Raw genomic sequence first — 24,812 nt, 5'->3', positions numbered from 1 at the left:
TGTTCCAGCTGTATTAAACTTTAGTTCGGCCCAATATGGGATATTGAGTGCAGTGCTGATCGCCAGACAACCAGAAGGATGTGGATGCTTTGGAGAAGGGGAGAGTGAATAGATGACAGTAAATGGGGGACAGGACATGGTGGTGGAGTCTTGCTGTTAGTATCAGATGATGTAAGTAGAGAGAGTTGAACTTAGTTCCAATGATCAAGATACAGAATCAGTTTGGGGAGAGATAAGAATTAACAAAGTTAAAAGATCACTTGTGGGAATCATTTATAGACCCCAAACAATATTCAGAACCAAAGAAGGTTTACAAGGATGTTGCCTGCTCTGGTTAAGGTATGAAGAGAAGTTGAATAAACTCGGATTGTTTTCACTGGAAAGACAGAGGCTGAGGGGTGACCTGATAGAGGCAGATATATGGTTGATAGTTGGAGTCTTTTCCCCAGGGTGAAAAGGTCAACTACAGGACGGGACAGTTTGAAGGCAAGAGGGGGAAAGTTTCGAGGAGATGTGCGGGGAAAGTTTTCACAGAGGGTGCTGGGTGCCTCGAATGCACAGCCAGTGAAGTTGAGAAGCAGGCACGTTCCCAATGTTCAAGGTTTATCTCGATAGAAACATGAACGGGAGATGAACAGAGGAATAGAAACTGCGAATGAGCAACAAGTACTGGGTCTGAATAAGAATGAGTCGCTGCCACAGGCTTGATGGGCCGAAGGGCCTGTGTCCGGGGAGAGCTGTACACATCTGAGGAGGAGGAGAGAACCTCAGAGGGTGAACCATAACATTATTCCCCCACACCCTCAACATAAGGACCTGTGGGACTGACATCCCATTGCTCAGGGATCAGAGAGAGAAGCAACAGGAGTCAGAGGAAAAACAATTTTCCTTATTCATAACTGACGCCAATAGTAATGGGCAGTGTTTTTATACAAATACCAGTGGTGAAATTATATTGTTGAATATTCAGTTATTATAAACACAATCTCACACAGTCTGCTACTTACTCCAGTGTCTGTATTTTACAGTCCGGATTCCTCAGAGCCACAGACAGCCGTTTCACTCCTGAATCTCCCAGTTTATTGTTACCCAGATTGAGATCTATCAGTGAGCGGTTTGTACTGAGAGCAGAGACCAGGTCCTCGGCACAAGAATCAGTGAGATTATTATCCCAGAGACTGGAGATCAGAGAGAGAAAAATAACAGGAATCAGGGTAAATCCACAGTGTTTTTAAGAATAAGATCATTAACAATAATAATGTACAGTGCGGGACATTCAAGAAACACAACTTCAGTTCATACAGAAGGCAAAATTATATTAATGCTGTAAATCTGAAATATGAATCAATATGTTGGAAACTCTCATCAGGTCAGGCAATATCTGTGAAGACAGAAACAGATTTAGTTTCACTTCAATTAGCTTAAATTCGAACTTGGAAGTAGCAGTGAATTAAATTGTTTGAAGTGACAGGGAGCTGGGGATGGGCGGGTGACAAGGAAAGAATAAAATGAAAGTGTCGGAGTGATTAAATGACAAAAAGGATGATGGAGAAAGGGAAGAGCACAGGATTCCCATGTCCTTACCCTGAGTCACAGGGAGGGACATGGGATGGTCAGTGGCTCAGGAATGGAGTGTGTGGTGGGGTTGAAGATGATGAGAGAGAAACCTTTTTCACACTGCCAGTGGTACGGGTCTGGAATTACAGCCGGGAAGTGTGGTGGAGGGAGGCTGTATCGAAACAGTCAGAAAGGAATTAGATGATTATTTTAATATAAACAATGAGCGAGGATACGAGAAAAAGGCTGGAGAATGACACACATTCCTAATGCTAATTTGGTGAGCTAGTACAGACACGATGGGCCAAATGGCCTCATTGTGAACCGTAACAATTCTGTGAAGATAATGGTTGGAAATGTATTGATATTTCAGCTGGGAGTTGGTGATGTTGCCGTGTGGACAGTGTTAGTAGCCATAGTCCCCAATGAAATATTAATATTTCTCTCCAATACAGAGAGAGACAATTTGTTACATGTGGCTTCAGGGTGACAGGTCTCCTCCTCCAGTCCTGAGGGAACAGAACCTCCCTCCAAACCGATATAGCCTTGAGAATTTCCAGGGTAGTGTCAGTGAATTGGGTTTAATCTGCCTTCTGCCATTTCAGTCCTTTGTTCATTAACCAGGGCTCCCTCACTGCTCCCTTCAGAGCCTTTAAAAGTGCTGCTGGCTGCCTTTAAATCTGGTACCAGCTTTGCCTGAATGGGATCTTCCCCTGCAGCCAGTGGTGAAGCTCTGGAATGCACAGGGTTTTGGGGGAAGGTGGGGGAATGACCTCTCTGTGAAGGGTTCCGGTCAGTCAGAGATGACTGCTGCACTGCCCACACTGAGTGACCATCCTGGTGGGCCCATGATGGGCAGTCTGGCAGCACCATAGGCTTGTGTGTGTCTTTGATGGGTGAGTAACAATGGAAATTTATGTGCTTGTAGAAGAGGGCACAGAGCACGGGCCTGTTCTGCGCTGTAATGTTCTATGTTCTATGTTCTATGTTCTATAACATCCACAGAGCAGATACTGTCTCACACGAGTAGCAAAGGGGTTACAATCTGGCAGCACAGGACAGCACACACAAACCCGAGCAGCTGATGGAGGCAGCAATAACTGAGTTCACTCACACTCTTGAGGGGAGAGGGCAGAGCCAGCTTGTGGAAGGTGAAATGTGACTGGAGTCTTTAACAATGCAGCAGATACTGGAGCTGCAGTGTAAGGTATTTTAACATCCGGTGGAGTTTCCAAAGGCTGTGTGTATCCATACACAAAGGATGGAGGAGTCAATCCAGACCAGCAGTGTTACCATGTCTCAGGTATGAACACAAATAACATCCTCCACAGAGAGATTGGTGACCTTCATGGAGAGTCACATCCAGCCTATCACCCACAGCAAATACACATGAGCTGCATGTTCTCACCACCTCCAGGAGCTCTGTGGGACACGGGCTGTGGGAGGGATGGGAAAATGATCCTGGAGTCACTGTCAGGACTTCCCAGCTGAACAGGGAGGGTCCAGTTTGCCCTGAATGGATAGAGGAGCGGCTGCCTGCAGCATTTGGGAGCTCCTCTCAGGATGCCCCTGGTGTGGGCAGTGGGTCCTCTTCTGCTCCGACTGTAACACAAACACCTCATGAAGCTGTGATCACGGAGACAACTCCAGTATCTGAGCAGAGGATTCACAGTCGGCTGGATCCTTCCAGGACTCAGGAAATCCGAGGACAAAGGCCACAGTCATCGAAATTCCCAGAGGAGAGAGATAAAGATCCAACCTGTAGCTCAGGGGAAAGTGCAGGGATGGGGGTGGTTGTCATGGTGGGTTTGCTTTCTTGGGTTTCACAGGGTTATACTTTGTTGTTACCGGTCACTTTGTTGTGTTTGTATTTCCAGTAAATTCAGAGATGGAACACCACTAAATAAATCCTTCACCATATTACTGGGTCTTTAACAGTTCACTGGGAATGTGAGGTGGGAAATACAGCACTGAATGAGCTCAATACAATTCCAGTGTCTTTGTTTCATGTAGTGACGGCTCCAGGGAAATTATAAAACATTCACAGAAACAGTAACAGTGCTGGAGATGGTGGAAGATTTATTACACTGAATGGCTGTGTGAGTTAAGGTCCATGGAAAACATGTCTGTATTACTGAATCTCCATCCTCCCTGACACATATCCCATGTCCCTGGCCTGTGGTCCATGGGGTTCCTCATCATGAAGCATCTGGTCAACATTGTATTGCATCACACTTTGTTCAAAGCTTCTCCACTCTAACTCCAGGTTGTATCGAACACAGAACAACACCAGGACATTGAGACCCTCGCTGGGTATATTGAATAGTTCCACCAGATCTATCTTTCGAATTCCTCTGGCCTGTGCAATCGTCACACAATTTGTCCTGTAGCAGCTGTTTTCTCTCTCCTCTGTGACGGTGTTTGGGTTACACACAGGCACAATTACCCATCCCTTCAGTGGGTAGAGCTGGTCTTTATTAATGATTTCAGGGGATGATGGTGTCACGGGCAATACAAACACTTACAGTCCATCCCCAATTGCCCTTGAGAAGGTGGTGGTGAGCCATCTTCTTAAATTCTGCACAGCATCTGGTACAAAATCTAACAGGCTTTTTCCCAGATTGGAGACAAATATCACGAGGGGCCACGAGCTTAGGGTGAGGGGAGAGAGGTATAATTTGGGTGCTAGAGGGAGGTTTTTCACACAGAGGGTCGTGGGGGTATGAAACGCACTGCCAAGTAAGGTGGTGGAGGCAGGCACGCTGGACTTGTTTAAGGTTTACTTAGATAGGCACATGAGTGAAACAGGGATGGAGGGTTATAGGAGACGGTTTTAAATAAGGGTCAGAGACTCGGGACGTTCCTGGAAATCTAATGCTCCGTGTTGATGTTTTGTCTCTTTTACTCCACAGGTGTCGGTCCACCTTGTTGTCTACCGAGAGGCACTCACACGGTGGGTCGTGTGTGGGCTGCTCTTGGATGTTTCGAGAGTGGCCTAGTACTTCATGTCGGTGTGTGTGCTTCAAACTGGACCAGCAGATGGGCACCACAACAGCTCGGTGACTATCACTGCTAGCTGTGCAGACACATGGATTTGGGCCGGTGTCTGTGGGAGTTTGCACATTCTCCCCGTGCTTGCGTGGGTTTTCTCCGGGTGCTCTGGTTTCCTCCCACACCCCAAAGATGTGCTCTTAGGCTGATTGGTGTAACAAATTGTCCCTACACTATTCTCCCCTGAATCTGGTTTCCAATGGGGGTACCATAAGCATAGACACGGGTCAAGGGAGGTGTAGGAAAAATACATTGTTAAGATGGCAGTGCGGGCTCGTTGGGCCGAAGGGCCTGTTTCCCGTGTTGTGTTGTTCTTTGTAAAACCGTTAGGAAGGGACATCTGGGATTCTGATCCCACATCAGTGAAGGAAAAGCAATATATTCCAAGTCAGAATGATGTGTGGTTTGGAAAGAAATCTGAAGCTGGTTGGTGTTCCATCCTTCTGATATCCTTGCCCATCTCAGTGATGGATAGTGCCTGTTTGGATGATGCTGTCTCAGGAACCTTGGTGAGCTGCTCCATTCCACCTTGTATGTGGTAAAATCCTGCCACTGTGTGTCAGTGGTAGAGACAGTCAATGTTTAATTTGGTGAATGGCCAGCTGATCCAGTGGCTCCTTTTCCCTGGATGAGCTTCTTCAGTGTTTCTGAAGCTGCATCAATCCAGCAAGATGGGCAGATTCCATCACACTGCTGACTTGTGCCTTGGGCAACAATTTGGAAGACAGGAGGTGAGTTCCTCATCTCTGAATTCCCAGGCTGTGATCTACCCTTGGAGCCACAGTGTTTACAGTTCAGTGTCTGTTCAATGGTCCCAGTGCGGCCCCACCACTCAGGATGTTGACCGTTGAGGATTCAGTGATGGTGCTGCCATTCAATGTAAAGGGAATGTGGTTAGATTGTCTTCTGTTGGAGATGGTCCTTCCCTGGCATTCGTGTAGTGAAACATTACTTGCCATTTATCAGATTAAGCCTGAATGTTCTTCAGACCTTTAGACATTAGATCTGTTGAAGAGTCATCCAGACTCGAAGGGTTCGCTGTTCTCTCTCCACAGAAGCTGTCAGGATGCTGGGATTTTCCAGCATTTTGTGTTTTGTTCAGGTCTTGCTGTTTATGGACATGGACTGCTTCAGTATCTGAGGAATTGTGAACAGTACTGAACATTGTACAATCATTAGTGAGCATCCTCACTCTGACCTTATAATGGAAGGAAGGTCATTGATAAAGCAATTGAAGGTGGTTGGGCTTCGGACATCACCCTGAGGAACGCTGTAAATGCGCCTAGTTTGGGGGCATTTAAGAGATCCGTGGATATGTTTATGGACGAAAAGGGATTGGTTTAGGTTAGAGGGTCATTGTTTTTTAACTGGTCGGCGCCACATCGTGGGCCGAAGGGCCTGTTCTGCGCTGTAATGTTCTACGTTCTATGTTCTAACTCCTGCAGTGATGATCATGAGGCATTGGAAGGATTCCACATTTTCTGTTGATCAAGAGCAGATTGATGGAGTAGTAATTCACCAGATTGGATTTGTCCTGCTTTTTTCCCCATTGTCCGGTAGATCCAGTGTTGTAACTGTACTGGAACAGTTTGGCTCGGGGAATGGCTAGTTATGGAACACAATTCTTCAGTACCATTGCTGGGGTACTGCCAGGCTGACAGATTTTACAGTACACAGTGCCTTCAGTCATTTCTTTACCTCACATACAGTGAATCAAATTGATATCTGTAATGCTGGGGACCTCAGGAGGAGGCTGAGATTAATCATTCTACTCAGCACTTCTGGCTGAAGGTGGCACTGATGCTCTGGGTTCCCTCATCAGTAATGATGGAATTCTTGTGGAATGTTTATAGAATCATACAATTCCCACAGTGTAGGAGGCCCTTTGGCTCATCGAGTCTTCACCAATTCTTTGAAAGAATATCATATCCAGACCCTATCTCTGGAACTCCACATATATGGCCCATTAATTCCCCTCATCTACACACCCTGAGACACTTAGGACAACTTAGCATAGCCAATCAACCGAACTTGCAGATCTCTGGACAGTGGGAGAAAATTGGAGCACCCAGAGGAAACCCGCACAGACACTGGGAGAATGTGCAAACTCTACACATGATGTCACCCAAGGCTGGAATTGAACCCTGGTCCCTGGCGTTGTGAGGCAGCAGCGTTAACCACTGTGCCACTGGGTCGCGTAATGTAAACGGCATGTCCAACATTTGTGGCATGTCTAACTCTATTTCTGACTGGATACGGTAAGACAGGAAATCTCTAATCTGATCCATTGGTTTTGGTGTGATGGAGCTCGGTCTATCATATGCTACATCCGCTCTGTGGTCTGGTGGCCGTGTGCTGGAGCTTCACCAGGTTCACATCTCATTTTTAGATAAAGCCAATTCTCATTTGATGATATATGTAAAGAAAATGAATCGTAGTAACACAGTACTGGTTGCTGGGGAAAGCCCACTGTCAGCTTCCTATAAATGAAAAGGTACAGTTCACCTCTCCTGCCTGCTTCCTGTCATGATGTGGAGATGCCGGGGTTGGACTGGGGTAAACACAGTAAGAAGTCTGACAACACCAGGTTTTAGTCCAACTGATTTATTTGATAGTAAACTCACAAGCTTTCGAGGTTTCCCTGTACGTCAGGCGAATAGAGAGTTCTGGCCTCAGACAGAGCATATAACAGCACAGACAGTTTACAGATTACTGATCAGAATGCAAATCTTTACACCTAACCTGCTATTCAAGTCCTAAAGTGGCCGACAATGTGAGTGGAAGGAGCATTGAGCACAGGTTAAAGAGATGTGTATTGTCTCCAGACAGTACAGTAAGTGAGGTTTTGCAAACCCAGGCAAGTCACGGGGGTTACAGATAGTGCGACATGAACCCAAGATCCCTGTTGAGACCGTCCTCATGTGTGTGGAACTTGGCTATCAGTCTCTGTTCAGCGACACTCAGATAACTTCATATCCAGCCTGCCTTTGTCTCTTTTATTTCATGGTCTCCAACTTTGCTCCTAAGCTTATTATACATCTACTAATAGCAGACAGTGTTTTTAATAACAGGAATACTGATAGCAATGGTATATTTAGTATCGCTATTTATGTTATTAAAAACAATGTCCATTATTAATAGGGACATGATTCAGACTATTCTGCACTGGGATTATTGCCATTTCCAGCTGAGCTGTGCCTTGAACTGCTGGACTGTGAGCTCTGGAATTCTCTTCATAACCCTCCCCACCTCCATCTCTGCATTCTCTTTTAAGAAGCTCCTTAAGCTCCGTTTAATATAAATTTGAGAGTGGATCCCTCGGGATAAAACTCATCAGAATTCCATGTAGTTTGTAATCTGCCTTACCAATATACAGCAGTTTTCTATGTTTAATTAAACTGAGAAGCTGACAGACAGAAACATCTATAATCTGAATGACAAATTAAACTAAATTAAACATGTAACCAGCCATATCTGGTAATTCTATAAACATTTAATTGTTTTGTCCACCTTTTTTATTCTCATGAATGGTTTTGAGAATAATTATAAATGATTAGTTAAATCTTTCACTCCTGAATCTCGCAGTTTATTGTAACTGAGGTTCAGACACATCACTGACTGGTTTGTACTGAGAGCAGAGGTGAGAATATCTGAGGCTGTTACTCTCCAAACTGGAGATCAGAGAGAGAAAGATTTCAGGAATCAGAGTGAATCCGTGATGTTTAACACAAATACTGACAGGAATGATGTGGAATGGTTATTAATGACACTATTACTGACACTGATAATAATTTACAGTGTTAGACATTCACTGATTATTAACACAATCTCACACAGTCTGATACTTACTCCAGTTTCTGTATTTTACATTCTGGATTCCTCAGAGCCGCAGACAATAGTTTCACTCCTGAATCTCCAACTTTATTGCCACGCAGACTGAATGGAGAAAGTGAGAAACACATTAAATTCAGATTAATGTTCAGCAGGAGAAATAGCTGGATCTATTTTTGTGTCAGAAACTTAGCACCAATGGTGAACTGATTTAAGTTACGATACCTCACCCAAGTTGATCTTTCTCTACACCCTAGCTGTGACTGTAACACTACATTCTGGACTCTTTCCTTTCCTTCTCTATGTACGGTAAGCTTGGGCACTAATAAATGTGACAATAATAAATAATATCAAACCCTTTCTGTTGAATGGAAAAGGCAACAGTCAGCATTGAAAAATGATGAACAATTCACTCTCACTGGTTTGCCTACTGGGGGAATCCACTTCTACATCTCTCAAAATGTATATTTTGTTTAATTGTCCATGAGATATGGGTGCCGATGGCTAGACCAGCATTTATTTCCCACTGCTAATGGCCCCTGGGGGAGGAGATGCCCATATCCTGTGAACAAGAAAGTAATTTTAAACATGTCCCACATTCTGGTCTCATTTCCTGATCATCAGAATTACCCTCCTGAATCTCACTGACCCTGCTACATTTCCGGAAATTCCAATCATTTCTGCTGTTACAGAAATCCAGGGTTTTATGAGAATTGTAGATTTTACGGAGAGTTAAATGGTAAAGCTGTGAGAGTGGATCCCTCTTAGTGCCACTTAACTATTGACATTGTATCATCTATCTCAGTTTGTTGGAGTGGATGAAGGGAGGGCCAGGAGCCAGTAACCACAACCTAAAAGAGTGGGTCTATCTAATGTAGTCAAGTCTGTGGCTCCAGACTGGAGCAGTCCTGTCAAACTTAGCTGATTGTCGGAGGGTCAGTTAATCATTTAACTACTCTGAGGCGGCCCACACTGAGTTCAAAAGGGAAATGGTGAATCTAATAGTGACACAGAGGAAAACTAAATTCATTGGTTGGTAAACAAAACATGCTGTTTGCCACTGGCTTTATATTGCTGTGAATTGGAGGAAGCAACTGAAAGGGTCAATGATGGTTCTGCTGTTGATGTGGTGTACACGGATATTCAAAAATCATCTGATGCAGTGACACAACAGACTTGTGACATAAGCTCATTAAATAAATGGGAAAGTATTAATGTGGATACAAAATTGGGTGAATAAAGAGTAATGGATATTTTCCAGGCTGGAGGGTGTCTATAGTGGAGAATCCTAGCGGTCAGTATTGGGATTCCTGCTTTTCCCTGATATATATGAGTGATCTCGGTGTTTACAGTCTTGGGGAAAATTTCAAAGTTTGTTGATCACAGAAATCTTTGAGGCATCGGAAACTGTGAGGAGGAGAGCTTGGGACTGAAAAACAGACCATGGTGGAGTGTACAGATCGGTGGCAGATTAAGTTCAATGCAGAGACGTGTGAGGTGATACTTTCAGGAAACATGTACATGAGGAAGCAATATAAAATAATCGGTAGAATTGTTAACGGATTGCAGGATCAGAGGGACTGGACGTATATGTACATCGATCATTGCTGTTAGCAGGGTAAGTGTAGGTAGTTAATAAAGAATACAGAATCTTGGGCTTTACTGTTATGAAATAGTTTATGTTTGTGGGTATCAGATAATAATCCCTGAGTTTAAGTTTAATTTGTGTTTCTGTGCTTGTGAGCTCAGAAAGGGCCAAAACTTTAATTTCACTTCATGTTAATCAAAGCTGCCTGCCTGGTTTCACTTTAAACTGTCCCTGCATTTTAATTTAAGGGTTACGATACTGTAAGAGTTATAGAGGTTAAGAAAATGGTTGTTTATATTCAGAGACCCACAGTGAATGATAGAAACACTGAGTTTCAGTTGTAACCAGTTAACCCAAGAAGCAAGACGGTGTTTACAGAGGCTGCCAGGAGAGGCAGGGCAATGCAGGGATTCAGAAAGCAGAACCCAAAAGATAAATCACCGTCAGAAACCAAGAAGGAAAAGAGGAGTGTCAGGAAGATAGAAGTCAAAGTGACAATAAAACCTGAATCTGAACAAGCTACTGCTCCTGAAGTTAAAGAGAGGAGCAGAGAGAGGCTCCCAGTTACAGACAGAGCTGCTAAATGCGGACATGGTAAAGTTTGCTCACGAGTATCCAGACATCTGATATAATCCTAAAGTTGGTGACACCTTCATACAGCCAAGAGGAGCTGTGTACTGCTGGCCTGGCTGAGTATGGAGGAATACTGAAAGGAAACATTGAAATATGGGAGGGGGATCCTTGGTGAAGGCATCTGAGAGGAAGTGTTGGTTGGGAAAGGATTCCAAAGGCTGTTTTTCCCCTGGAGTGAAGTTTCTAGAGCGGAGGGAAGAGTCCCAGTGAGACGAGTTTTCTCACATTGTTACAAACATTTGGGGGGATTTGATGAAGAATCCACTGCAGTTACTTTGGGCGGCATCTGTCACTTGGTTTCAGAGATGGGGTAGCTGAACACGAGTGGCTTGTTGGTTTACACTGACTGTGTACTTACTGAGAACATTAAAGCATAAGATCTATTCTATAAATCGTGTCATCCCTACAGATCTGCAGACAACTGTGAAGTTAGATGGGTGAAGTAGTGGGGCACTGTAGTTTTTTCTTAACAAAGGTTTTAGTCTTTTGTTAAAAGTTAATCGACTGCCTTGTTATTCTGTTCATCTACATTTCTAAACAATAAATAAAAGTCACGATTTACTAAGCCGGTGTTCTGCTCTTAGACCTGACTGTCCAGACATCAGCTGGGATCATAACATTGTCAATAGGGGCATCGAATACAAGAGCAAGGAGGCTGTGCCAAATCTGAAAAAAGATCTCACTGCACAGTGTCATACTTTAGGAAGGCTTAGAACACATTGGAGAGAGTGCTGAAGATGTTTACAAGATTGGCTACAAGAATGTGAAACTTAAGTCACGAGGATTGACTGGAGAGGTTGTTCTCCTTGGAAGGAAGAATGCTAAGAGGAGATTTGAAATGTTCAAAATAGTGATGGTGCTGGACAGAGCAGGTAGCAAATCAACATTTGCTGTTTGGATAAGGATCAACAACACAATTTAAATTGATTTGCAAAAGATGCAAATACAGTGTGAAAAAAACTATTTTTAAACACAGTGAGTGGTTCAGGTTTTATGAGGCTGCAGTGAGAGAGAAAACTGGTGGGCTGCTGTAACCGAACAGGGAGGTTTTTACATAACTGCCCACTGTAAAGTTTAATACAAGACTGAACTTCCACTTCAACCCTGACTGATGTCACCGGTGATCACATGAATTATAAAGGGACACTGTCCGATATAACACACACCAACTATAATACATAAGAGAGGCAGAGTACAGGAAAATAATCCTGATAATAATTAGCTACAAACTGTAATCTGTACTGAACACAGAAACAATTTTTTTTCTAGCATCATACAGAATCAGATGGTTTTTGTTGGGAGAGTGAAATATTTATTTTTAAATTTTGTAGGGAGGCCTTTACACCTCTAATTATTTAAAATGTATCCCAATAATGCTTTCATTCACTCAAGGAATGTGATCATCGCTGGTTTTGCCAACATTTACTGCCCATGGCTATTTACCCACGAGAATCCGCTTTCTTGAAAAGATGTAGTTTTATCAGAGAATCATCGATTTATTACAGGTTCAGAATGAGGCCAATCGGCCCATCATGTCTGCAGCTGCTCTGAAATGAACATTATTACTTTACACCATTCTCCCACACTTTCTCTGTGACCATTGGACATTGTTTCTCTCTCGACTTCCTTAACTGAACATGTCTCTGTTTTATTAGAACAAAGGAAATGGTTTTTCAACAATGAAACTATGCGCCATGAGACCAAACAAACAGTTACCTCAACTCCTGACACTTGTGCAGAACGGGTCCCAGCCGCTGGATCCCTTCACACTGAATGTGGCATTGCTGTAGATCGAGGTGTTTTATTGTATCACAGAGTCCAATGACATGAGACAAGACTGCACAGTCAATCGGGGTCAGTCGTAATCCACTAAATGAAAGTGTTTTCACAGATCCCACTGTATTCTCAGCCAGTGCTTTATTCTGAGACTCAAACAGGTAGTGGAATGTGTTCAGGAGGTTCCTTTTCCCAGTTTCAGTCTCTGTGTCTCCAATCTGTCCTTCAACCTTCTCCTTCACCCAGTCAATCACTCAGCAGGTTGTTTGATGAAGAAATGGACCCAGAAACTCCTCCAGGGGTCGAGCTGACTGTGGGGAGGAGAGACCAGCAACAAAACGGAGAAATATCTCAAATCGCCCATCTTCCTCACTGTGAGCTTCACTGAGGAGTTTCCCGATCTCCCCGGGATCTGGAGTCAGGAATTGTGTGAGTGCAGCTACAAACTCTTGGATGGTGAGATGTGGGAATGTGTAAACCACACTCTGGACAGAATCATCTCTCTCTAAAAGTTCCATCAGGAACCCAGACAGGAACTGGGAAGGTTGTAGATTGTACTCAATCAAATCTGCATTTCCAAACACAATCTTCTTCTTGGAGACTCCTGTGTAGGCCATCTCACCAAGCTTCAGTAACACATCACGGGGGTTTTCAATCTCTCGGCTATGGTTTTTCAGAATGTTGTAAATATAGTAGGAATATAGTTGGGTGATGGTCTTGGGAACTTGCTGCTGTTTCCTGTCTCTTTGTGTAAAGAAGGGACCCAGTGACAGAGCGAGGATCCAGCAGTAGGAAGGGTTGTAACACATGGTGTACAGGATCTCGTTCTCCTCCACGTGTTTGAAAACAGCTGCTGCCACCGTCTGATCTTCAAAAAACTTGTTGAAATATTCCTTCCGTTCATCACCAACAAATCCCAGGATTTCAGCCCAGACACTGATCTCAGCCTTTTCTAATAAATGTAATGCAGTGGGACGGCTGGTCAGTAGCACTGAACATCCTGGGAGCAGCTTGTGCTGTATTAAACTGTACACAATGTCAGACACTTCACACCAGCATTCAGGATCTGTGCACATGGACTGAGGGTCTGTATTTCTCCGATTGTCGGCAAAATCAATCGTGTCCTTGAATTCATCCAAACCATCGAATATAAACAGCAATCCCTCTGGGTTCTTCCAGAGCTCTCCCAGAATATTCCCAAGGTAAGGATAGAAGAACAGTATCAGATTCCTCAGGTTTATTCTACAGTTAATAGTGTTCAAATCCCGGAATTTAAAACTGAAGACAAATTGAAAGTGTGGGTATATTTTCCCAGTGGCCCAGTCATAAACAATCTTTTGTACCATTGTTGTTTTTCCGATTCCCGGGACTCCGCTCACTGCTGCTGAATTCCCAGATTCGGATTTTCTCTGGGAAAAGCTGCTCTGGAACAATTGATCAGTTCGTATTTTTTCCAGTTCTCTCCGGAGATGTTTCTCTCTCCATTCTTCATGATCTCGGCCTCTTGCCAGCAGTTCATGTTCGACAAGTGTCCGATCTCGAACATTGGAAATAACCGTTAGCTCAGCATATCGATCAACCAGCTGGAAAATCTTAACCTTCTCCTTTATGAGGATAGTGTTCACTCTCAGAGTTTCAGTTTGTACCCGGAGTGTCTCCTTGTGTTTCTGCTGGAGATCTTCAATCAGAACAGAGAGAAATGTTAGTTGCATTAAGACACTGTCTTTGCTGATTTGAGGGATTTATTTTACAGTCAGTCAAGGTTTGAGTAGGATATAAAATTGAGTTATTGAAAACCTCATTTGACAATGATTAATTTCCACAACGTTTCAGATTGTCATTTAATTCCAATATTTCTATAACGTGTTGGGGGTGATTCTCCCAAACAGGAATCTAAATGTCGAATGTGTGTAAAAACTGGAGTAAATCATGCTGGACTTTTCAGCGGGAGTTTCAGAATGAATCTCCCACAATCTGTGCACAGCAGAGTGGACGAGTGTGAATCAGATGGAAGATCAGTGAATGGAGCCTATTCCGGTTGGAGAGACCGGCAGCATCGCGCTGAGTGGCCACTGTGTGTGCGATGTGTCAGCACAAAGATCGGCACATGCATAGTGACCCCACACTGCCGGCACCCTGGTCGTTAGCCCCATGAACACACCCAGGCCATCATTACCCTCCACCCCCACACAGTCCTGACCCAACCCCCCACCCCGACATAGGTTTCACACCCCCCAGCAGGCTGGTCCCCTCTCCCCACCCTGATGGCCAGCCCCAATCGCTGTCCCTCCCTCCCTCTGTCACTCAGCCAGAATGCAGAGTGGAAGCGGGACTCCCCACCCTCACTCCCACAGGCCAGATCCCCATTAGGCCCTGAACTCTTGGCACTGCTCAATACCCAGTAGACAGTGCCAAGGTGTCCTGGACATTAGGACTCTGCCCCTTTGGCAGTGCCAGGGGCCCAGGCTGGCAATGCCCAGGGTACCCCAGCCACCTCCACCCTCCTAGGGGCTTCGATGTCATCCCCTTCACTCCAGTGGGGTCTGTTCGCCAGCTCCCTACAAAATCCCGTTGGAGTGAACAACTCCTGACGTGAGGTGGTGACAGGGCGAGAGGCTAACGGGCCTGGAAATTTCAGTGCTGGGCTTGCTAGTGACTTTTAAGCAGATTCAAATGCACATTGTAATAATTTATACAGCTCCGCACTGATCTCTGGCACAGAGCTGACGGTGCCCCCTCTCGTGTCAGTATATCTTTATCTAGGAAGGAAACCAAATCTATACACAGTACTCCAGGTGTGAACCTACCAGCACCTGGTGCAGCTGCAACATAGCCTCCCTGTTTTTAAACTCCATCCGTCTATCAATGAAGGACAAAATTACATTTGAGTTCTTGCACAGTGACACCCAGGTCCCTCTGCACAGCAGCATGCTGCAATTGTTTACCATTTAAATAATAATCCATTTTACTGTTATTCCTACCAAAATGGGTGACCTCACATTTATCAATATTGTACTCCATTTGCCAGAGCCTCGCCCACTCACTTACACTATCTATATTACATTGTAGACTTTCATCAGCCTCTGCACACTTTTCTCTGCTACTCACCCTTGTGTCATCTGCCAATTTTGACATACAACTCAAAATCATCACTGTAAATCATAAACAATTGCAGTCTCAACCCTGAGGCACACTAGTCATTGATCGCCAACCAGAAAAAAAACACCCATTTACCCCCAATCTTTTCTTTCTGTTAGTTAGAACATCCAGACACACAGGAACTCTGTACTGAGATTCACACAGTACCGGGTTTCGACTGGGTGTGTACAAGACTTCAGAATTAATAGCAATTAACAGCTGGATTAAGTGAAAAGATGCATTAATCACATAATTTTGGGAAAAAAAGGAGAGATGATATGAATTGTAATTTGAAACTATGTATGGTTGAGTATTAATGATAAAACCGAATCATGCTCTACCCAATTTCCACAGTCTTTAATTTTCACTATCCCAGATTTTCACAATCTCTTAAAAAAGGCTCCAATCATTCAGATTCTCAGAAGTGAAATAGTTTATTATCTCCATTTTCTCTCTTACCTTTCAGGTTACTGGGTAATTCAGATAAACCATGTGCGATGTCCATATAATCAAACGAATCAGCACCTGTTTAAATAAATGAACTTCCATGGAAACAGCTCTGTGTAATATTACAGTGATATCGGCAGTGTTTAAATGGGAAATTGAATTCACTGTGATTTACCGTACCAAGCTCCTGTATTTCTTTCAGTATTTTATCCAGCTTTGGGACTCCGTGACGCATTCTCACAAAGGATTCCCACATCACCCTTCGAGCCCGAGATCCTTTTCCCATCACCAGACTGAGGAGAAGTTTGGAACTGTCCGCCCGGTTTCCCTTATCCACGAGCTCAGTGACTTTCTATGAAGAATAATAATGAAGAATAATGAGACACAGAGTGAAAGATAAACACTGAGAATGAGAAGGAAAGGATCTGCTCAGTGATGGGATTTCCCAGTTGTTTTCAGCTCAGAAATCAGTCACTGGGACAGGTCCTGATCCATAATAAACATGGGCTGAAAATTCTCTTAAAATCTCATTCCAATCATTAACAATAAACAAATGTGAATCAACTGAACTAGAAATCATGTGATTAGTTGTCTGTCCTTCAGTGTCCAACGCGATGGGACGGCACATTGACACAGTGGTTAGCACTGCTGTTTCACAGCTCCAGGGACCTGTATTCGATTCCTGGCTTAGGTCACTGTCTGTGTGGAGTTTGCACATTCTCCTAATGTCTGTGTGGGTTTCCTCCAGATGCTCCGGATTCCTCCCACAGTCCAAAGATGTGCAGGTTAGCTTGTTTGTGCATCTGTTCTCCTGTAACGGAGACCAGCTAAGGATGTATCAAATGCCCATTATGGCTATCCATTATGATGTCCAGCAGTGCTAGGGAAATTACTGGACAGGAATCTTCAAAACAGGATTTATTCCCACTTGGAAATAAGTGGACGTACTTGTGAAGGGGAGGCCGTGTCTCACTAACTAGATCGAGTTTTTTGAGGAAGTGACGAAGATGATTGATGAGGATAGGGCAGTGGATGTTGTCTCTATGGGCTTCAGTAAGGCCTTTGACAAGGTCCCTCATGGCAGACTGGTGCAGAAGGTGAAGATGCATGGGATCAGAGGTGAGCTGGCAAGGTGGATACAAAACTGGCTCGGTCAAAGACAGAGGATTAGCAGTGGAAGGGTACCTTTCTGAAAGGAGGGCTGTGACAACTGGCGGTAGTCAGAGATCAGTGCTGGGAACTTTGCTACATATTATATAAATGATTTGGGGGAAAATGTAACTGGTTTGATTGGGAAGTTTGCTGACGAGACAAAGGTTGATGGATTTGTGGATAGCGATGAGGAACATCAGAGAATACAGCAGGATATAGATCGGTTGGAGACTTGGGCGGAGAGGTGGCGGATGGAGTTTAAATTGGACAAGTGAGAGGTAATGTGTTTTTGATGTCTAATACTGAAAGGAAATACACAGTAAATGGCAGAACCCTTCGGAGTATTGATAGGCAAAGGGATCTGAGTGCACAGGTACACAGGTCACTGAAAGTGGCAATGCAGATGGAGAAGGTAATCAAGGCAGCATACGGCACACTGGCCTTTACCGCCTGGGGCACTGAGTCTAAAAATTGGCAAGTCATGTTATAGAACCTTAGCTGGAATATTGTGTTAAATTCTGGTCGCCACACTACCAGAAGGATATGGAGGTTTTGGAGAGGGTTCAGAAAAGATTTACCAGGATGTTCCCTGGTGTGAAGGACATTAGCTATGAGGAAAGGTTGGAGAAACTTTCTTCTCACTGGAGTGATGATCTGATAGAAGTTTACAAGATTATGAGGAGCATGAACTGAGTGGATCATCAGAAGCTTTTTTTCCCAGGGTGAAGAGTCAGTTACTAGGGAGCACAGGTTTACGGTGCGAGGGGCAAGGTTTAAAGGAGATGTACAAGGCAAGTTTTTTAACAGAGGGTGGTGGGTACCTGGAACTCACTGCCGGGGAAGGTAGTGGAAGCAGATACGATAGTGACTTTAAGGGACATCTTGACAAATACATGAATAGGATGGGAACGGAGGGATATGGTTCCCTGGAACCATAGACGGAATTAGTTAAGTCGGGCAGCATGGTCGGTGCAGGCTCGGAGGGTCGAAAGGCCTGTTCCTGTTTTTGTTCTTTGGGGTTAGCCATTTCCCAGTAATTCTATAATGATGAGGGCAGCCTTTGTTGTGGTGATGTGATTCCCTTGTATATCTCTGACTCTGGAAGAAGGAATAGCAGCATGGTACGGTCAGGTATTGGCCATGGTTTCTTCACTAGGCAGCACACGTTTTACCGATTCCTGTAATTTCACCTTGGCTGTGCCCTTTGGCTGTACTTGTAATAATTTATTGTCTGGCATCCGCAACTCTCTGGCATATGTTCCCCAACACTCTTCGGGTCATCACTGCCTTTCGTTGATGGTCTTTTAAAGTTTCGATCTCACAAAGGGTCCTTTAACACCTGGTTTACACAAACCCTCTCTATTAAAGACTGTTTACACAATGACAATCTCCCCAGTTGGATGACTTTGCTGCCTGATGCCCCTTGTAGTTCCTGAGCACCTCGTCTGCTTTATTCACACATTAGGTTATTGGAATTATTTGTTGTGAATCCAGACTGAGTTATACCAACAGCTTCTTTTGGTCTAGTTAGATTATTGATGCTGCAGACCAATCTATATCACCACAATTCATCTTGAGGCAGCAAGATTTCACAAATGTTCTGCTAATTTTCATCATCCAGACAGGAATTGGGTGATAGGTTCCCTACAGATTTCTCAGCCACGTTGAAGTGGTATCTCTGGAGTATAACAGAGGGATTCGGGTCATGGAGGTTTTTCCCTCGCTCTACTAGTTCATCAATAGTTTAAGTCAGGAACATGCAGCAAGGTCAAACTTTTTAAATCATAATGAATGTCAGGGCCTTGCATGCTCTCAACAATATTACATTTGTTTTTCATCTCCTTCAATGTTGCTAACATGAAATTAGTAATGCATGCTCTCTGTACACTCTTATCATAGGGCTCAGGTTTCACAAAAACAAACATATTTCCTTTTCATTACTGAAGCTACTTGATGAATGGCAGTCGTCTGCAGAGGCGAGTCCTCATCACCAATGCAGAAAGCCTCCAAATCCACTTCCCCATCACCAGAAACCATTTATTGAAAATCAAAAGGAAGAGCAGCAATCACAACTTACAGCAAGTCTGTATCCCAGAACCAGCAGTCCGGCTAAAGCCTCCGCTCAAACAGAAAGTTTGTACTTTAAAAAGCCAATAGGAGATTTAATGACCATCTCCCATGTCCTTTATGGCCATCATAACACTCATCTACACAACTCATTGAGCCAGGGTTAGGCCTCTGGTTTGATTATAATGGTGGAGTGATGGATGTGTGATGTTATTATTGAATAGATTGAGGTGATAAGCAATGCTGCACCTGATAATCTGTCACATTTCACAGGGACATAGCATCACACAACACCACACCCACTCCTCAGTTTGAAGAAGGTTCTTCATCTCCAACACAGACAGTACACTGAGTCTTACCAACACTGTCATAAACAAGTGAATCGCCACAAGTTCAGCCTGGATAGTTCAGTCAGTAATCGTGCTGCCAAGACATCCTTGATTGGAGAAATTAAGCTGTTTTGCCTCTTTTTCTAGACCATTTCAGAGGGCAGTGAGTAGTCAAACACATTTGTGGATCCACAAACAGGCCAGCTTGAGTCAGGACAGCAGGTTTCCTCAGCTAAAATCACAGGTAAGATGCCTGAAGATTGAAGGGTGGCAAATGCTGTGCCTTTGTTTAAGAAGGGTTGCAGGGAAAGAGCCTGGGAACTATAGGCCGGTGAACCTCACATCGGTAGTGAGTAAGTTGTTGGAAGGTATTTTGAAAGACAGATTCTACAGACATTTAGAGACGCAATGACTGATAGAGGACAGGCAGCATGGTTTTGTGAGTGGAAAATCATGTCTCTCAAATTTGATTGAGTTTCTTGAAGGGGTAACCAAGGAGGTAGATAGGGGAGTGCAGTTGATGTTGTCTGCATGGACTTTAGTAAGGTCTTTGACAAGGTATTGCATGGTAGGTTGCTGCATAAGGTTAAATCTAACGGGATCCACGGTGAGGTATCTAAATGGATCCAAAATTGGCTTGATGACAGAAGACAGAGGTTGTTTTTCAAACTGGAAGCCTGTGACTTGTGATGTGCCTCAGGGATCAGTGCTGGGTGTACTGTTATGTGTCATTCATATTAATGATTTGGATGAGAATTTAGTCAGCATGGTTAGTAAGTTTGCAGATGACATCAAGATTGGTGGCATGGCAGACAGTGAAGACAGTTATCTAGCATTGTAACAGCCAGTGGGCTGACAAATGGCAGATGGAGTTTAATTTAGATAAATGTAAGGTGATGCATTTTGGTAGATTGAACCAGGACAGGACTTAATCAGTTAATGATAGGGCATTGGGGAGAGTTACAGAACAAAGAGATCTAGAGGCACAAGTTCATAGCTCCTTGAAAGTGGACAGAGTGGTGAAGAAGGCATTCGGCATGCTTGGTTTCATTAGTCAGAACATTGAATACAGGAGTTGGGATGTCTTCAAGTTGTACAAGACATTGATAAGGCCACACTTGGGATAACGTATCCCGTTCTAGTCACCCTATTATAGGAAGTATATTATTAAACTAGAAAGAGTGCAGAAAATATTTACTAGGACGCTACTTGGACTTGATGGATCAAGTTGTAAGGAGCGGCTGGATAGACTGGGAGTTTTTTTCCTGTGGGGCATAGAAGGCTGAGAGGTGATCTTATAGAGGTCTATAAAATAATGAGGGGCACAGATCAGCGAGATAGTCAACATCATTTCCAAAAGGTAGAGGAGATTAAACTAGAGCGCATAGTTTAAGGTGAGAGGGGAGAGATACAAAGGGGTCCAGAGGATGGTGTGTGTCTGGAACAAGCTTCCAGAAGTAGTAGTAGAGGTGGATACAACTTTGTATTTTAAAAGTCATTGGGAGTTACACGAGATGGGTATGGAGGGATATGGGACAAACGGGGCAATTGGAACTAGCTTTGGGGTTAAAAATGGGGCAGCATGGATAAGCTGGGCCGAAGGGCCTGTTTACATGCTGAAAATCTCTATGACTTCAGAAAGGGCCTTTGACGAAAATTGAAAATTAATGTCAAAGCATGTTCCATGGTGTTTTAAAGCTCCGATCTCATAAGGGCTCCTTTAACACTGGTTTACACAAGCACCGAGCGGATTTCTGGATTTTGAGACCAGATCTCCAGTTTGTGTATCCAGCAATCTCCCAATAATCGGCAGGGCGAGTGCAGCCGAGCTCCTGTCCCCGGGGGGGGCGAGTGCAACCGAGCTCCTGTCCCCGGGGGGGGGTGAGTGCAGCCGAGCTCCTGTCCCCGGGGGGGGCGAGTGCAGCCGAGCTCCTGTCCCCGGGGGGGGCGAGTGCAACCAAGCCCCTGTCCCCGGGGGGGGCGAGTGCAACCGAGCTCCTGTCCCCGGGGGGGGGGGCGAGTGCAGCCGAGCCCCTGTCCCCGGGGGGGGGTGAGTGCAGCCGAGCTCCTGTCCCCGGGGGGGGGCGAGTGCAGCCGAGCTCCTGTCCCCGGGGGGGGGCGAGTGCAGCCGAGCCCCTGTCCCCGGGGGGGGGCGAGTGCAGCCGAGCCCCTGTCCCCGGGGGGGGGTGAGTCCAGCCGAGCTCCTGTCCCCGGGGGGGGGCGAGTGCAGCCGAGCTCCGGTCCCCGGGGGGGGCGAGTGCAGCCGAGCCCCTGTCCCCGGGGGGGGGCGAGTGCAGCCGAGCTCCTGTCCCCGGGGGGGGGCGAGTGCAGCCGAGCTCCGGTCCCCGGGGGGGGCGAGTGCAGCCGAGCCCCTGTCCCCGGGGGGGGGCGAGTCCAGCCGAGCTCCTGTCCCCGGGGGGGGCGAGTGCAGCCGAGCTCCTGTCCCCGGGGGGGGTGAGTGCAGCCGAGCTCCTGTCCCCGGGGGGGGGCGAGTGCAACCGAGCTCCTGTCCCCGGGGGGGGCGAGTGCAGCTGAGCTCCTGTCCCCGGGGGGGGCGAGTGCAACCGAGCTCCTGTCCCCGGGGGGGGCGAGTGCAACCGAGCTCCTGTCCCCGGGGGGGGCGAGTGCAGCCGAGCTCCTGTCCCCGGGGGGGGCGAGAGCAACCGAGCTCCTGTCCCCGGGGGGGGCGAGTGCAGCCGAGCTCCTGTCCCCGGGGGGGGCGAGTGCAACCGAGCTCCTGTCCCCGGGGGGGGTGAGTGCAGCCGAGCTCCTGTCCCCGGGGGGGGCGAGTGCAGCCGAGCTCCTGTCCCCGGGGGGGGCGAGTGCAGCCGAGCTCCTGTCCCCGGGGGGGGCGAGTCCAGCCGAGCTCCTGTCCCCGGGGGGGGCGAGTGCAGCCGAGCTCCTGTCCCCGGGGGGGGGCGAGTGCAGCCGAGCTCCTGTCCCCGGGGGGGGGTGAGTGCAGCTGAGCTCCTGTCCCCGGGGGGGGCGAGTGCAGCCGAGCTCCTGTCCCCGGGGGGGGGCGAGTGCAGCTGAGCTCCTGTCCCCGGGGGGGGCGAGTGCAGCCGAGCTCCTGTCCCCGGGGCGAGTGCAGCCGAGCTCCTGTCCCCGGGGGGGGGCGAGTGCAGCCGAGCTCCTGTCCCCGGGGGGGGCGAGTGCAGCTGAGCTCCTGTCCCCGGGGGGGGCGAGTGCAGCCGAGCCCCTGTCCCCGGGGGGGGTGAGTGCAGCCGAGCCCCTGTCCCCGGGGGGGGGCGAGTGCAGCCGAGCTCCTGTCCCCGGGGGGGGGCGAGTGCAGCCGAGCCCCTGTCCCCGGGGGGGGTGAGTGCAGCCGAGCCCCTGTCCCCGGGGGGGGGCGAGTGCAGCCGAGCTCCTGTCCCCGGGGGGGGGCGAGTGCAGCCGAGCTCCTGTCCCCGGGGGGGGGGGCGAGTGCAGCCGAGCTCCTGTCCCCAGGGCGAGTGCAGCCGAGCTCCTGTCCCCGGGGGGGGGTGAGTGCAGCCGAGCTCCTGTCCCCGGGGGGGGCGAGTGCAGCCGAGCTCCTGTCCCCAGGGGGGGTGAGTGCAGCCGAGCTCCTGTCCCCGGGGGGGGCGAGTGCAACCGAGCTCCTGTCCCCGGGCGGGGCGAGTGCAGCCGAGCTCCTGTCCCCGGGGTGAGTGCAGCCGAGCTCCTGTCCCCGGGGGGGGCGAGTGCAGCCGAGCTCCTGTCCCCGGGGGGGGCGAGTGCAGCCGAGCTCCTGTCCCCGGGGGGGGCGAGTGCAGCCGAGCTCCTGTCCCCGGGGGGGGCGAGTGCAGCCGAGCTCCTGTCCCCGGGGGGGGCGAGTGCAGCCGAGCTCCTGTCCCCGGGGGGGGCGAGTCCAGCCGAGCTCCTGTCCCCGGGGGGGGGGTGAGTCCAGCCGAGCTCCTGTCCCCGGGGGGGGTGAGTGCAGCCGAGCTCCTGTCCCCGGGGGGGGGTGAGTCCAGCCGAGCTCCTGTCCCCGGGGGGGGTGAGTGCAGCCGAGCTCCTGTCCCCGGGGGGGGCGAGTGCAGCCGAGCTCCTGTCCCCGGGGGGGGGTGAGTCCAGCCGAGCTCCTGTCCCCGGGGGGGGTGAGTGCAGCCGAGCTCCTGTCCCCGGGGGGGGCGAGTGCAGCCGAGCTCCTGTCCCCGGGGGGGGCGAGTGCAGCCGAGCCCCTGTCCCCAGGGGGGGCGAGTCCAGCCGAGCTCCTGTCCCCGGGGGGGGTGAGTGCAGCCGAGCCCCTGTCCCCAGGGGGGGCGAGTCCAGCCGAGCCCCTGTCCCCGGGGGGGGCGAGTCCAGCCGAGCTCCTGTCCCCGGGGCGAGTGCAGCCGAGCTCCTGTCCCCGGGGGGGGCGAGTGCAGCCGAGCTCCTGTCCCCGGGGGGGGCGAGTGCAGCCGAGCCCCTGTCCCCGGGGGGGGCGAGTCCAGCCGAGCTCCTGTCCCCGGGGCGAGTGCAGCCGAGCTCCTGTCCCCAGGGGGGGTGAGTCCAGCCGAGCTCCTGTCCCCGGGGGGGGCGAGTGCAGCCGAGCTCCTGTCCCCGGGGGGGGGGGGAGTCCAGCCGAGCTCCTGTCCCCGGGGGGGGTGAGTGCAGCCGAGCTCCTGTCCCCGGGGGGGGCGAGTGCAGCCGAGCTCCTGTCCCCGGGGGGGGCGAGTGCAGCTGAGCTCCTGTCCCCGGGGGGGGGCGAGTGCAGCCGAGCTCCTGTCCCCGGGGGGGGCGAGTGCAGCCGAGCTCCTGTCCCCGGGCGGGGTACCTGGGTCTGGTGTAGACTTACAGACAGGAATATTATTCGTCAATAACTCCATTATCAGTGCAGCTTGTGATTCCTTGTATACTCGAAGATTATCTGGACAGAACCTGTTCTTTTACCATCATTTGTCAATATATCCTGAAAGTCCTGCACTGATTGAAATAATTCATTCTGTGTCCCTCCCACTTACCCCATGTTCTTGTCCAGTGAAAATCCTCTCGTATGTTAAGGATAAGCTGATTCCATCCACTCCTCCTTCCATCGCCTGCTCTAGTCTGTCCCGGTAGAATTTTGTCAATTTGAACAGTTGATATTCATCACAGTTTGTCAGGAACTCAGGGATTGTGGGGTTTGGATCTGTGAACACAAATGGAGAAAATGAAACTTGTCAATGAGTTTCTATCCATGTTGTTACACTTCACTTTACAAGAAGCAACTGAAACCCCCTGTGAACCGTATTATCAAACACCTTCTGGGAACACAGAAACATTCAGTGAAAGTATATCTGACC

At 47.9% G+C, this 24,812-nt stretch overlaps 1 protein-coding gene across 1 annotated transcript in view; it reads right to left on the bottom strand.

Annotated features, from left to right (window-relative positions):
- Positions 1 to 24,812, bottom strand: part of LOC145337733 (NACHT, LRR and PYD domains-containing protein 3-like) — a 53,221-nt gene that overhangs the window by 10,970 nt on the left and 17,439 nt on the right. The window contains 6 exon segments of the mRNA XM_080182572.1: positions 1,016 to 1,178; positions 8,458 to 8,544; positions 12,377 to 14,114; positions 16,034 to 16,099; positions 16,202 to 16,373; positions 24,492 to 24,658. Coding sequence (XP_080038698.1) covers positions 1,016 to 1,178; positions 8,458 to 8,544; positions 12,377 to 14,114; positions 16,034 to 16,099; positions 16,202 to 16,373; positions 24,492 to 24,658 — 2,393 coding nt within the window.

Source organism: Carcharhinus amblyrhynchos, unplaced genomic scaffold (assembly GCF_965287045.1).
Source record: "Carcharhinus amblyrhynchos unplaced genomic scaffold, sCarAmb.v2.hapA scaffold_68, whole genome shotgun sequence".
Taxonomy (NCBI): Eukaryota; Metazoa; Chordata; class Chondrichthyes; order Carcharhiniformes; family Carcharhinidae; genus Carcharhinus; species Carcharhinus amblyrhynchos.
This window is presented reverse-complemented; position numbering and strand designations above follow the sequence as displayed.